The sequence below is a fragment of the Procambarus clarkii genome, chromosome 6 (assembly GCF_040958095.1).
Source record: "Procambarus clarkii isolate CNS0578487 chromosome 6, FALCON_Pclarkii_2.0, whole genome shotgun sequence".
Classification (NCBI taxonomy): Eukaryota; Metazoa; Arthropoda; class Malacostraca; order Decapoda; family Cambaridae; genus Procambarus; species Procambarus clarkii.
The window spans coordinates 54,018,763-54,034,864 of NC_091155.1; the positions used below are offsets into that span (position 1 = coordinate 54,018,763).

The following is a 16,102-nucleotide window of genomic DNA, read 5'->3' on the forward strand; positions in this document are numbered from 1 at the left end:
CTTTTGGTAGTAAAGGAACAGTTACTAAGGAACAATGAAACCATCCTGGTGGTAGTAAAGGTACGGTTTCTAAGGAACAATGAAAGCATCCTGGATGTAGTAAAATTACTAAGGAACAATAAAACCATCCTGGTGATAGTAAGGGATAGTTACTAAGGAACAAGGAAACCATGCTGGTGGTAGTAAACCAAGTTACTAAAGAACAATGAAACCATCCTGGTGGCAGTAAAGGAACAGGTATTAAGAAACAATGAATCCATCCTGGAGGTAGTAAAGGGACAATTACAAAAACACAATGAAACGATGCTGGTCACAGTAAAGGCACAGTTACTGAGGAACAGTGAATCCATCCTGGTGGAAGTAAAGGGACAGTTACTAAGGAACAATGAAACCATCCCAGTGGCAGTAAAGGAACAGTTACCAAGGAACAACGAAAACATCCTTGTGGCAGTAAAGGAACAGTTACTAAGGAACAATGAATCCATCCAGGGGTAGTAAAGGCATAGTTACTAAAGAACAATGAAACCTTCATCGTGGTCATATAGGAATAGTTACTAAGGGAACAATGAATCCATCCTGGTGGTAGTAAAGAACAGTTATTAAGGAACAATGAAACCATCCTGATGGCAGTAAAGGGACAGTACTAAGGAAAAATGAAACCATTCTGGTGGTAGTAAATGCACAGTTACTAAGGAAAAAAATAACCATCCTGGTGGCAGTAAAGGAACAGTTAATAAAAACCAATGAAACCATCCTGGTGGCAGTAAATGAAAATTTACTAATAAACAATGAATCCATCCTGGTGGTAGTGAAAGTTCAGTTACTAAGGAACAATGAAACCATCCTGGTGGTAGTAAAGGTACCCTTACTAAGTAACAATGAAACCATCCTAGTGGCAGTAAAGAAACAGTTACAAAGGGACAATGAAACCATCCTGGTGGCAGTAAAGGCAGTTACTAAGGAACAATGAAACCATCTTTGAGGCAGTAAAGGACAAGTTACTAAGGAACAATGAACCCATCCTGGTGGTAGTAAAGGGACAGTTACTATGGAACAATGAACACATCGACGTGGTAGTGAAGAACCTGTTACTAAAGAACAATGAATCCATCCTATTGGTAGTAATTGCACAGTTACTTAGGAACTATGAATCTATCATTGTGGTAGTAAAGCAAGTTACTTAGGACCAATGAAACCATCCTGATAGTAGTAAAGGTACAGTTACTAAGGAATAATAAAACCATGCATGAGGAAGTAGTGGAAGAGTTACTAAGGAACAATGAAACCATCCTGTTGGCGGTAAAGGTACAGTTACTAATGAGCAATGAAACCATCCTGTTGGCAGAAAAGGAACAGCAACTAAGGAACAATGAAACCATCTTATTGGCAGTAAAGGACCTGTTACTAAGGAACAATGAAACCGTCCAATTGGCAGTAAAGGAACAGTTACTAAGGAACTATGAAACCTTTCTGGTGGCAGTAAAGGAACAGTCACTAAGGAACAATGAAACTATCATGGTAGTAGAAAAGGAACACTTACTAGGGAATACTGAATCCATCCTAGTGGCAGTAAAGTTACTAAGGAACAATGAAACCATCCTGTTGGCAGTAAAGGAACAGTTACTAATGAACAATAAAACCATACTGGTGGTAGTAAAGGAACAGTTACTAAGGAAAAATGAAACCATCCTGGTGGCAGTAAAGGGGCAGTTACTAAGGAACAATGAAACCATCCAGGTGGCAGTAAAGGAACAGTTACTAAGGAACAATGAAACCATCCTGGTGGTAGTAAAGGAACAGTTACTAAGGAACAATGAAACCATCCAGGTGGCAGTAAAGGAACAGTTACTAAGGAACAATGAAACCATCCTGGTGGTAGTAAAGGAACAGTTACTAAGGAACAATGAACACATCCTGGTGGTAGTAAAGGAACAGTTACTAAGGAACAATAAACACATCCTGGTGGTAGTAAAGGGCTTGTTACTAAGGAATAATGAATCCATCCTGGTGGAAGTTAAGGGAGCGTCAGTCAGTTTTTTTTAAATTTGTTCAATGTCAACAAATCTTTTTTGACTAGTTGTATATGAAAAGGGCCGCAATTGTCCAAAGTTCCAGTACTGCAGCCTAAATAGAAAGGGAGATTTTTAATTTTTTATTTTTTTAACGAATATTATACAATTTCTAGTGTTTATAAACAACCACACCTTTCAGATATAATCATTCTATGACACTTTTCTGTCACATTAACATAGAATAAAGGATCTGTAGGAAGGGATTTTTCAAAACATCTTTAGTTTTCCTAATGCAAATAGTTAAAGTTACCCCAAAAAATTATTCAAATATATCATATATATTGCTATTATAAAATCAATAAATGAACTTAGGGAGCAAAGCTTATGCCAGATTTTACAGACGTACAGGCTACATACAAGGTCTAAGTTTCATGTAAATTGAATACAAAATGAAAGAGTATAAGCATTTTTATGTTACTTGAAAATAGATATGAAAATAATAAGGTCTAAGGTGCTGCCTCTGTGACTGAGGTTGACATCAACCAATTTCCTCTAAAATCGGCAACCTAATAGATGGGCTTACGTGCAATCAGGTGTATAGGTTTCATGCACGTCGTCCAATAAACAAATAAACCATGTAAGGAACTATGTAACCATCCTACTGGCAGTAAAGGCACAGGTACTAAGAAACAATGAAACCGTCCAGGTGGCAGCAGAGGAACAGTTACTAGGGAACAATAAATCCGTCCTAGTGGCAGTAAAGGACCAGTTACTAAGAAACAACGAAACCATCCTGGTGGAAGAAATAAAACGGTTACTTAGGAACAATGAAACCATCCTTGGGGAAGTTAAGGAACAGTTACAAAGGGACAATGAAACAATCCTGGTGGCAGTAAAGGCAGTTACTAAGGAACAATCAAACCATCCTGGTGGTATTAAAGGAACAGTTACTAAGAAACAATGTAACCATCCTAGTGGCAGTAAAGAGACAGAAACTTAGAAACAATGAAACCGTACTGGTGGCAGTAGAGGAACAGTTAATAAAGAACAATGAAACCATCCTAGTGGTAGTAAAGAAACAGTTACAAAGGAACAATGAAACCATCCTTATGGTAAGGAACAGTTACAACGGGACAATGTAACATCCTGGTAGCAGTAAAGGCTGTTACTAAGGAACAATGAAACCATCCTTGAGGCAGTAAAGGAACAGTTACTAAGCAACAAAGAAACTATCCTGGTGGCAGTAAAGGGACAGTTACTAAAGAACAATGAATCCAATCTGGTTCTAGTAAAGGGCCTGTTACTAAGGAACAATGAAACCATCCTGGTGGCATTAAACGTACAGTTACTAAGAAACAATATATCCCTCCTGTTGCAGTAAACGAAGTTACTAAGGAACAATGAAGCCATTCTAGTGACAGAAAAGGAAGTTACTACGGAATAATGAATCCATCCTGTTGGCAGTAGAGGGGCAGTTACTAAGGAACAATGAAACCATCCTAGTGTTAGTAAAGGAGCAGTTACTAAGGAAATGAAACCATCCTTGTGGCAGTAAAGGAACAGTTACTAAGGAAAAATGAAACCATTCTGGTTTCATTTAAAGGAACAGTTAATAAAGAACAATGAAACCATCCTAGTGGTAGTAAAGAAACAGTTACAAAGGAACCAGGAAACCATCCTGGTGGTAGTGAAAGTACAGTTACTAAGGAACAATGAAACCATCCTAGTGGCAGTAAAGGAACAGTTACTATGGAACAATGAACACATCGACGTGGTAGTGAAGATCCTGTTACAAAGGAACAATGAATCCATCATTTTGGTAGTAAAGAACCTGTTACTAAAGAACAATGAATCCATCCTATTGGTAGTAAAGGCACAGTTACTTAGGAACTATGAATCGATCATTGTGTTAGTAAATCAAGTTACTTTGGACCAATGAAACCATCCTGATGGTAGTAAAGGTACAGTTACTAATGAACAATGAAACCATCCTGATGGTAGTAAAGGTACAGTTACTAATGAACAATGAAACCATCCTGTTGGCAGAAAAGGAACAGCAACTAAGGAACAATGAAACCATCCTATTGGCAGTAAAGGACAGTTACTAAGGAACTATGAAACCTTTCTGGTGGCAGTAAAGGAACAGTTACTAAGGAAGAATGAAACTATCATGGTAGTAGAAAAGGAACAGTTACTAGGGAACACTGAATCCATCCTAGTGGCAGTAAAGTTACTAAGGAACAATGAAACCATCCTGGTGGCAGTAAAGGTACAGTTTCTAAGGAACAATGAAAGCATCCTGGATGTAGTAAAATTAGTAAGGAACAATAAAACCATCCTGGGATAGTTACTAAGGAACAAGGAAACCATGCTGGTGGTAGTAAACCAAGTTACTAAGGAACAATGAAACCATCCTGATGGCAGAAAGGAACAGGTATTAAGAAACAATGAATCCATCCTGGAGGTAGTAAAGGTACAATTACAAAGACACAATGAAACGATGCTGGTCACAGTAAAGGCACAGTTACTGAGGAACAGTGAATCCATCCTGGTGGAAGTAAAGGGACAGTTACTAAGGAACAATGAAACCACTCTGGTGGGAGAAAAGGAACAGTTACTAGGAAACAATGAATCCATCCTGGTAGTAGTAAAGTTACTAACGAACAATGAAACCACCCTGGTGGTAGTAAAGAAACAATTACTAAGGAAAAATGAAACCATCCCAGTGGCAGTAAAGGAACAGTTACCAAAGAACAATGAAATCATTCTGGTGGCAGTAAAGGAACAGATACTAAGGATCAATGAAACAATCCTGGTGGTTGAAAAAGTATAGTTACTAAGGAACAACGAAAACATCTTTGTGGCAGTAAAGGAACAGTTACTAAGGAACAATGAATCCATCCTGGCGGTAGTGAAATTAATAAGGAACAATGAATCCATCCAGGTGGTAGTAAAGGCATAGTTACTAAAAAACAATGAAACCTTCATCGTGGTCATATAGGAATAGTTACTAAGGGAACAATGAATCCATCCTGGTGGTAGTAAAAGACAGTTATTAAGGAACAATGAAACCATCTTAGTGGCAATAAAGGTACAATTACTGAGGAACAATGAATCCATTCTGGTAGTAGGAAAGGAACAGATACAAAGGAACAACGAAACCATCCTGATGGCAGTAAAGGCAAATACTAAAGAACAATAAATCCATCCTGGTGATTGTAAATTAAGTTACTAAGGAACAATGGAAACCATCCTGGTGGTAGTAAAAGCTCAGTTACTAAGGAACAATGAAACCATCTTGGTGGAAGAAATGAAACAGTTACTTAGGAACAATGAAACCATCCTTGTAGAAGTAAAGGAACAGTTACAAAGGAACAATGAAACCATCCTGGTGGCAGTAAACGAACAGTTACTAAGGAACAATATATCCCTCCTGTTGCAGTAAACAAACAGTTACTAATGAACAATGAAACCATTCTAGTGGCAGTAAAGGCACAGTTACCGAGAAACAATGAATCCATCCTGATGTTAGTAAAGTTACTAAGGAACAATGAAACCATCCTGGTGGTAGTAAAGGTACAGCAACTAAGGAACAATGAAACCATCCTAGTGGCAGTAAAGGAAGTTACTAAGGAATAATGAAACCATCCTGGTGGCAGTAGAGGGGCAGTTACTAAGGAACAATGAAACCATCCTAGTGTTAGTAAAGGAGCAGTTACTAAGGAAATGAAACCATCCTTGTGGCAGTAAAGGAACAGTTACTAAGGAAAAATTAAACCATTCTGGTGGAAGTAAAGGCACAGTTACTAAGAAACAATGAAACCATCCTTGTGGCAGTAAAGAAACAGTTACTATGGAACAATGAACACATCGACGTGGTAGTGAAGAACCTGTTACTAAGGAGCAAGAATCCATCCTATTGGTAGTAAAGAACCTGTTACTAAAGAACAATGAATCCATCCTAATGGTAGTAAAGGCACAATTACTTAGGAACTATGAATCTATCATTGTGGTAGTAAAGCAAGTTACTTAGGACCAATGAAACCATCCTGATGGTAGTAAAGGCACAGTTACTAAGGAATCATAAAACCATGCATGAGGAAGTAGTGGAACAGTTACTAAGGAACAATGAATCCATCCTGGTGGTAGTAAAGGTACAGTTACTAAGGAATAATGAATCCATCCTGGTGGTAGAAAAGGAACAGTTACTAGGGAACAATGAATCCATCCTGGTGGCAGTAAAGTTACTAAGGAACAATGAACACATCCTGGTGGTAGTAAAGGTGGTAGTAAAGGACCTGTTACTAAGGAATAATGAACACATCCTGGTGGTAGAAAAGGAACAGTACTAGGGAACAATGAATCCATCCTGGTGGCAGTAAAGTTACTAAGGAACAATGAACACATCCTGGTGGTAGTAAAGGTGGTAGTAAAGGACCTGTTACTAAGGAACAATGAAACCATCCAGGTGGCAGTAAAGGAACAGTTACTAAGGAACAATGAAACCATCCTGGTGGTAGTAAAGGAACAGTTACTAAGGAACAATGAACACATCCTGGTGGTAGTAAAGGAACAGTTACTAAGGAACAATAAACACATCCTGGTGGTAGTAAAGGGCTTGTTACTAAGGAATAATGAATCCATCCTGGTGGAAGTTAAGGGAGCGTCAGTCAGTTTTTTTAAATTTGTTCAATGTCAACAAATCTTTTTTGACTAGTTGTATATGAAAAGGGCCGCAATTGTCCAAAGTTCCAGTACTGCAGCCTAAATAGAAAGGGAGATTTTTAATGTTTTATTTTTTTTAACGAATATTACACAATTTCAAGTGTTTATAAACAACCACACCTTTCAGATACTGTATAATCATGCTATGACACTTTTCTCTCACATTAGCATAGAATAAAGGATCTGTAGGAAGGGATTTTCCAAAACATCTTTAGTTTTCCTAATGCAAATAGTTAAAGTTACCCCAAAAAATTATTCAAATATATCATGTATACTGCTATTATAAAATCAATAAATGAACTTAGGAAGCAAAAGCTTATACCAAATTTTAGAGACATACACGCTATATATAAGGTGTAAGTTTCATGTAAATTAAATAAAAAATGAAAGAGTTATAAGAATTTTTGTTACTTGAAAATAAATAAGAAAATAATAATGTCTAAAGTGCTGACATCTGAGACTGAGGTTGACATCAACCAATTTCCTCTAAAATTGACTCCCTTACAGAGAGGCTTACGTGCAGTCAGGTGTATAAGTTTCATGCATATCGCACAATAAACATATATGAAAAAAACTAAAAAGAAAAAAAGAAAAAAAAAAATAACTTAATTTTTTTAATAAAATTAATTATATATATTTTTTCAATATATGCTATTGTGATAGCTGAGAGTCACAGACATGATTTTAGAAACACATGTATTTAATGATAGTTTTGACTATTTTGGAAAGTTTTTGACACATAATTCAATATTTTTATCTCCTCCTCCTATTTATGCTATGATGCTGGAACTTGGACCACATGAAACCCTTTTCATAAACAACACGACAAAAAAGTTTGATTGAAATCGAACCAGTTTTTATTTTTTGCATATTTAAATCTAATCCCCCCCCCCCAAGTTAGGAACAGTTATTAAAGAACAATGAAACCATACTGGTGGCAGTAAGGGAACAGTTACTAAATGACAATGAATCCATCCAGGTGGCAGTAAATGTTCAGTTACTAATAAACTATAAATCCATCCTGGTGGTAGTAAAGGGACCGTTCCTAAGGAACAATGAAACCATCCTAGTGGCAGTAAAGGGACAGTTACTATGGAACAATGAATACGTCGACGTGGTAGTGAAGAACCTGTTACTAAGGAACAATGAATCCATCCTATTGGTAGTAAAGGCACAGTTACTAAGGAAGTATGAATCTATCCTTGTGGTAGTAAAGCAAGTTACTTAGGACCAATGAAACAATTCTGATCATAGTAAAGGTACAGTTACTAAGGAATAATGAAAACATCCTGGTGGTAGTAAAGACCTAGTTACTAAGGAACAATGAAACCATCCAGGTGGTATTAAAGGAACAGTTACTATGGAACAATGTAACCATCCTAGTGGCAGTAAAGGAACAGATACTAAGAAACAATGAAACCGTCCTGGTAGCAGTACAGGAACAGTTACTAGGGAACAATGAATCCATCCTAGTGGCAGTAAAGGACCAGTTACTAAGGAACAATGAAACCGTCCTAGTGGAAGAAATGAAACGGTTACTTAGGAACAATGAAACATCCTCGTGGCAGTAAAGGCAGTTACTAAGGAACAATGATACCATCCTAGTGGCAGTAAAGGAACAGTTACTATGGAACAATGAACACATCGACGTGGTAGTGAAGAACCTGTTACTAAGGAACAATGAATCTATCCAATTGGTAGTAAAGGCACAATTACTTAGGAACTATGAATCTATCATTGTGATAGTAAAGCAAGTTACTTAGAACCAATGAAACCATCCTGATGGTAGTAAAGGTACAGTTACTAAGGAATAATAAAACCATGCATGAGGAAGTAGTGGAACAGTTACTAATGAACAATGAAACCATCCTGGTGGTAGTAAAGGTAAAGTTACTAATGAACAATGAAACCATCCTGTTGGCAGAAAAGGAACAGCAACTAAGGAACAATGAAACCATCCAATTGACAGTAAAGGGACAGTTACTAAGAATCTATGAAACCTTTCTGGTGCCAGTAAAGGAACAGTTACTAAGGAACAATGAAACTATCATGGTAGTAGAAAAGGAACAGTTACTAGGGAACACTGAATCCATCCTAGTGGCAGTAAAGTTACTAAGGAACAATGAAACCATCCTGGTGGCAGTAAAGGAACAGTTACTAAGGAACAATGAAACCATCCTTTTGGTAGTAAAGGAACAGTTACTAAGGAACAATGAAACCATCCTGGTGGTAGTAAAGGTACGGTTTCTAAGGAACAATGAAAGCATCCTGGATGTAGTAAAATTACTAAGGAACAATAAAACCATCCTGGTGATAGTAAGGGATAGTTACTAAGGAACAAGGAAACCATGCTGGTGGTAGTAAACCAAGTTACTAAAGAACAATGAAACCATCCTGGTGGCAGTAAAGGAACAGGTATTAAGAAACAATGAATCCATCCTGGAGGTAGTAAAGGGACAATTACAAAAACACAATGAAACGATGCTGGTCACAGTAAAGGCACAGTTACTGAGGAACAGTGAATCCATCCTGGTGGAAGTAAAGGAACAGGTATTAAGAAACAATGAATCCATCCTGGAGGTAGTAAAGGGACAATTACAAAAACACAATGAAACGATGCTGGTCACAGTAAAGGCACAGTTACTGAGGAACAGTGAATCCATCCTGGTGGAAGTAAAGGAACAGGTATTAAGAAACAATGAATCCATCCTGGAGGTAGTAAAGGGACAATTACAAAAACACAATGAAACGATGCTGGTCACAGTAAAGGCACAGTTACTGAGGAACAGTGAATCCATCCTGGTGGAAGACAGTTACTAAGGAACAATGAAACCATCCCAGTGGCAGTAAAGGAACAGTTACCAAGGAACAACGAAAACATCCTTGTGGCAGTAAAGGAACAGTTACTAAGGAACAATGAATCCATCCACGGGGTAGTAAAGGCATAGTTACTAAAGAACAATGAAACCTTCATCGTGGTCATATAGGAATAGTTACAAAGGGAACAATGAAACCATCCTGATGGTAGTAAAGGCACAGTTACTAAGGAATCATAAAACCATGCATGAGGAAGTAGTGGAACAGTTACTAAGGAACAATGAATCCATCCTGGTGGTAGTAAAGGGACAGTTACTAAGGAACAATGAAACCATCCTGATGTCAGTAAAGGTACTGTTACTAAGGAACAATAAACACATCCTGGTGGTAGTAAAGGGCTTGTTACTAAGGAATAATGAATCCATCCTGGTGGAAGTTAAGGGAGCGTCAGTCAGTTTTTTTAAATTTGTTCAATGTCGACAAATCTTTTTTGACTAGTTGTATATGAAAAGGGCCGCAATTGTCCAAAGTTCCAGTACTGCAGCCTAAATAGAAAGGGAGATTTTTAGTGTTTTATTTTTTTTAACGAATATTACACAATTTCAAGTGTTTATAAACAACCACACCTTTCAGATACTGTATAATCATGCTATGACACTTTTCTCTCACATTAGCATAGAATAAAGGATCTGTAGGAAGGGATTTTCCAAAACAGCTTTAGTTTTTCTAATGCAAATAGTTAAAGTTACCCCAAAAAATTATTCAAATATATCATGTATACTGCTATTATAAAATCAAAAATGAACTTAGGAAGCAATAGCTTATACCAAATTTTAGAGACATACACGCTATATATAAGGTGTAAGTTTCATGTAAATTAAATAAAAAATGAAAGAGTTATAAGAAGTTTTGTTACTTGAAAATAAATAAGAAAATAATAATGTCTAAGGTGCTGACATCTGAGACTGAGGTTGACATCAACCAATTTCCTCTAAAATTGACTCCCTTACAGAGAGGCTTACGTGCAGTCAGGTGTATAAGTTTCATGCATATCGCACAATAAACAAAGAAAAAACAATTTAAAAAGAACAGAAAAATATTTTTTTTAACTTGCTATTGTGATAGCTGAGAGTCAGACATGATTTCAGTTAACACATGTGTTTGATGATCGTTTTTGACCATTTTGGAAAATTTATGACACATAATTCAATATTTATTTTCTCCCTTCCTATTTATACTATGATGCTGAGATTTGGGCCAAATGAAACCCTTTTCATATACAACACGGCAAAAAAAGTTTGATTGAAATCGAACCAGTTTAATTTTTTTGCATATTTGAATCTAATCCCCCCCCTAAGTTAAGGAACAGTTATTAAAGAAAAATGAAACCATCCTGGTGGCAGTAAAGGAACAGTTACTAAGGAACAATGAAACAATCCTGATGTCAGTAAAGGACCAGTTACTAAGGAACAATGAAACCAACCTGGTGGCAGTAAAGGAACAGTTACTAAGGAACAATGAAACAGTCCTGATTTCAGTAAATGAACAGTTACTAAGGAGCAATGAATCCATCCAAGTGGAAGTACAGGAACAGCTACTTAGGAACAATGAAACCATACTGGTGGCAGTAAAGGAACAATTACTAACGAAAAATGAATTCATCCTGGTTGTAGTAAAGGTACAGTTACACAGGAACAATGAAACCATCTTGGTGGTAGAAAAAGAACAGTTACTAAAGAACAATGAAACAATCCTGATATCAGTAAAGGAACAGTTAATAAGGAACAATGAAACCATCTTGGTGGCAGAAAAAGAACAGTTACTAAAGAACAATGAAACCATCCTGGTGGTAGTAAAGGCACAGTTAATAAGAAACTATGAATCCATCCTGGTGGTAATAAACGACCAGTTACTAAGGAATAATGAAACCATCCTAGTGGTAGTAGAGGAACAATTACTAAACAATTAATCTCTCCTGGTGGTAATAAAGGACCAATGAATCCATCCTGGTGGCAAATCAAGGAACAGTTACTAAGAAACAATGAAACCATCCTGGTGGCAATAAATGCACAGTTACTATGGAACAATGAATCCATCCTAGTGGCAGTAAAGGTAGTTACCGAGGAACAATGAATCCATCCTGATAGTATTAAAGTTGCTAAGGAACAATGAAACCATCCTGGTGGTAGTAAAGGAACAATGAAACCATTCCTAGTGGGAGTAAAGGAACACTTAAAAGGGAACAATGATACCGTTCAAGTGGCAGTAAAGGTAGTTACTAAGGAACTATGAAACCTTCCTGGTGGCAGTAAAGGAACATTTGCTAAGGAACAATGAAACTATCCTGGTAACCGTAAAAGAACAGTTACTAAAGAACAATGAAACCATTCTGGTGGTAGTAAAGGACAATTACTAAGGAACCAGTGAACGAAGAAGGATTATCTTCAAAGTACACGGCAACAATTGTGATGTTCAGCGCTAATAACGGAGCTGAAGTTTAAAGTCCTACACGGATACATTTTGGATTATTTAGAGAGTAAATACTGGCCTTGGTGTTTCATTACCTCATTCATCGCTTGTTGGTGCAGACGTAAGCTGGAGGTCTCGCATCCCATTGTGACGTGAGGCAAGTGGTGGTACACGTGGAGCAGCGTCCTCCCTCCTGGTACACGTGGAGCAGCGTCCTCCCTCCTGGTACACGTGGAGCAGCGTCCTCCCTCCTGGTACACGTGGAGCAGCGTCCTCCCTCCTGGTACACGTGGAGCAGCGTCCTCCCTCCTGGTACACGTGGAGCAGCGTCCTCCCTCCTGGTACACGTGGAGCAGCGTCCTCCCTCCTGGTACACGTGGAGCAGCGTCCTCCCTCCTGGTACACGTGGAGCAGCGTCCTCCCTCCTGGTACACGTGGAGCAGCGTCCTCCCTCCTGGTACACGTGGAGCAGCGTCCTCCCTCCTGGTACACGTGGAGCAGCGTCCTCCCTCCTGGTACACGTGGAGCAGCGTCCTCCCTCCTGGTACACGTGGAGCAGCGTCCTCCCTCCTGGTACACGTGGAGCAGCGTCCTCCCTCCTGGTACACGTGGAGCAGCGTCCTCCCTCCTGGTACACGTGGAGCAGCGTCCTCCCTCCTGGTACACGTGGAGCAGCGTCCTCCCTCCTGGTACACGTGGAGCAGCGTCCTCCCTCCTGGTACACGTGGAGCAGCGTCCTCCCTCCTGGTACACGTGGAGCAGCGTCCTCCCTCCTGGTACACGTGGAGCAGCGTCCTCCCTCCTGGTACACGTGGAGCAGCGTCCTCCCTCCTGGTACACGTGGAGCAGCGTCCTCCCTCCTGGTACACGTGGAGCAGCGTCCTCCCTCCTGGTACACGTGGAGCAGCGTCCTCCCTCCTGGTACACGTGGAGCAGCGTCCTCCCTCCTGGTACACGTCAAGCAGCGTCCTCCCTCCTGGTACAAGTGGGAGCCGTCGGGCAGCGTCCTCCCTCCTCCACTGTTCACCTCCGACTGAGGCCTCACCACTGCTGCCAGTGTTGCCATACCAACCTCGCAACAAACACCAAGATCATCTCCCTAAGAATGTGCAACACTTCATCACAACTTGAAACCAAATGTTTCACCTACCTGATTCAGCACATTAAAATACATATAATCTTAAAAAGTACGAAATTGTTATGGTAGATGATTCTCAAGTTCTTCGTGTACAGGTACAGGGAAGGTAGATAAGGTGTAACACTACGTGTGGCAACACTGCTGCAAGGCCTCAAAAATACATTTATATTCAAATTACCGAAACTGTATAACATCCAACAGTGTTTTAGATGCTGTACACTGTTGTCTCACAATGTTTTGCAGTCTAATTTTAGTGATTATTTATAACGTTTACTCAGTATTTTGTGCTAAATGATTTACTGTTGCACACAAAATATACATTATTTACTTTGTATTATTCTCGAATTTTTCGTTTGACTGGACTGAAGAAACAGAATTCTTCCATCTCGACTATTAGCAATGTAACTTTCATTAATTCTCATCACCTCTCAGTATATATAGGAAACCCTGATATATATATATATATATATATATATATATATATATATATATATATATATATATATATATATATATATATATATATATATATATAGACTGCTCGGGAAGTATTGTTTGAAAAGTTATTGAAATGTGACTTTTAACCCAAGTTGTAAGTGTAGCCTAAATAATGAGATTCCTGCTGGGATTTTAGTGAAGTTGGTCAGCAGGTTAATATTCAGTGAGGTTGGTCAGCAGGTTAATATTCAGTGAGGTTGGTCAGCAGGTTAATATTCAGTGAGGTTGGTCAGCAGGTTAATATTCAGTGAGGTTGGTCAGCAGGTTAATATTCAGTGAGGCTGGTCAGCAGGTTAATATTCAGTGAGGTTGGTCAGCAGGTTAATATTCAGTGAGGTTGGTCAGCAGGTTAATATTCAGTGAGGTTGGTCAGCAGGTTAATATTCAGTGAGGTTGGTCAGCAGGTTAATATTCAGTGAGGTTGGTCAGCAGGTTAATATTCAGTGAAGTTGGTCAGCAGGTTAATATTCAGTGAAGTTGGTCAGCAGGTTAATATTCAGTGAAGTTGGTCAGCAGGTTAATATTCAGTGAGGTTGGTCAGCAGGTTAATATTCAGTGAGGTTGGTCAGCAGGTTAATATTCAGTGAGGTTGGTCAGCAGGTTAATATTCAGTTAGGTTCGTGAGCAGGTTAATATTCAGTGAGGTTGGTCAGCAGGTTAATATTCAGTGAGGTTGGTCAGCAGGTTAACATTCAGTGAAGTTGGTCAGCAGGTTAATATTCAGTTAGGTTCGTGAGCAGGTTAATATTCAGTGAGGTTGGTCAGCAGGTTAATATTCAGTTAGGTTGGTCAGCAGGTTAATATTCAGTTAGGTTCGTGAGCAGGTTAATATTCAGTGAGGTTGGTCAGCAGGTTAATATTCAGTGAGGTTGGTCAGCAGGTTAATATTCAGTGAGGTTGATCAGCAGATTAATATTAAGTGAAGTTGATCAGCAGGTTAATATTCAGTGAGGTTGGTCAGCAGGTTAATATTCAGTGAGGTTGGTCAGCAGGTTAATATTCAGTGAGGTTGGTCAGCAGGTTAATATTCAGTGAGGTTGGTCAGCAGGTTAATATTCAGTGAGGTTGGTCAGCAGGTTAATATTCAGTGAGGTTGGTCAGCAGGTTAATATTCAGTGAGGTTGGTCAGCAGGTTAATATTCAGTGAGGTTGGTCAGCAGGTTAATATAGACCTGTTGGTAAATCAGTAAATCTGACCAGTCACTGGTCTTTATTGAACGACATATATTGTTGGTTATGCTAGTAATGCACTTCTTCATGAGAGGTGCAGTTGGTGTGCAGGCTTCGTGTGACTGCTTCCTGGGGCTGGAGGCCTGGTCGAGAACCGGGCCGTGGGGGCACTAAGCCCAGAAATCATCTAAAGATAACCCCACAGCTCACCATAACTGTCACAGTAGTGAGGTTAGGAGGCCTCACAGCTCGCCCTGACTGCCACAGTAGTGAGGTTAGGAGGCCTCACAGCTCGCCCTGACTGCCACAGTAGTGAGGTTAGGAGGCCTCACAGCTCGCCCTGACTGCCACAGTAGTGAGGTTAGGAGGCCTCACAGCTCGCCATGACTGCCACAGTAGTGAGGTTAGGAGGCCTCACAGCTCGCCCTGCCTGCCACAGTAGTGAGGTTAGGAGGCCTCACAGCTCGCCATGACTGCCACAGTAGTGAGGTTAGGAGGCCTCACAGCTCGCCATGACTGCCACAGTAGTGAGGTTAGGACGCCTCACAGCTCGCCCTGAGTGCCACAATAGTGAGGTTAGGACGCCTCACATCCGCAAAAGGCTCTAATGTTAGCTTTTCAGTTAAACTTACAAATGTACACACACACACATTGTTACCATTGTTACCTCCAATCCAATCTAGTCACAGTTTATCAAATGTGACAACTGTGTAGAAACTGACCCAGATTACGTCTACAGGCTAGCAAGTTACATAAAGTACGCTAACAAAAGATATGACTATATCAAGACTGTAATCGAGTCCCACAGGAATTTACTCCAGGCCGGTCATACTGTCTCAGACGACTTATGTCTAACAGAATCTGAACTTGATGACTATGAATGTATCATTCAAACCAGGTTAGACCAATATGATAAAGTGCTTGCGAGACTAGATATTCCCGAGAGGATAGATCAGTTCATTAATAGACCTGTATCCAGGTTAACACTCAGCTCAGATGAAATACTTGAGCTAAATCAAGACGAGGAGAATCCTCTAATCAATGCTGATCAATGCTGATACAAGATCAACAACTGAAGATCAACCTTCATTTTCTAACCTCTCATCTAATACAGCTTCATGTGATGATTTGTTAACAGAGTCTGATCAAATTTCAGACCACTCTTCTCAATGTTCCCTGGATTCTATAAGTTCGATACATAATGCTACTGAATTAACTAGCTTATCACCAGAACCCAGAGAAACAAGTGAAGCTGCAGATGAAACAAGTGAAG

At 39.4% G+C, this 16,102-nt stretch overlaps 1 protein-coding gene across 1 annotated transcript in view; it reads right to left on the reverse strand.

The window, feature by feature from the left end:
* Positions 1–13,055, reverse strand: part of LOC123754182 (uncharacterized) — a 175,217-nt gene extending 162,162 nt beyond the window's left edge. The window contains exon 1 of the mRNA XM_069309912.1: positions 12,119–13,055. Within this exon, the coding sequence (XP_069166013.1) occupies positions 12,119–12,169 (51 nt within the window). The 5' untranslated portion in view covers positions 12,170–13,055. The remainder of the gene's footprint in view (positions 1–12,118) is intronic.
* Between the last annotated feature and the right edge of the window lie 3,047 nt (positions 13,056–16,102).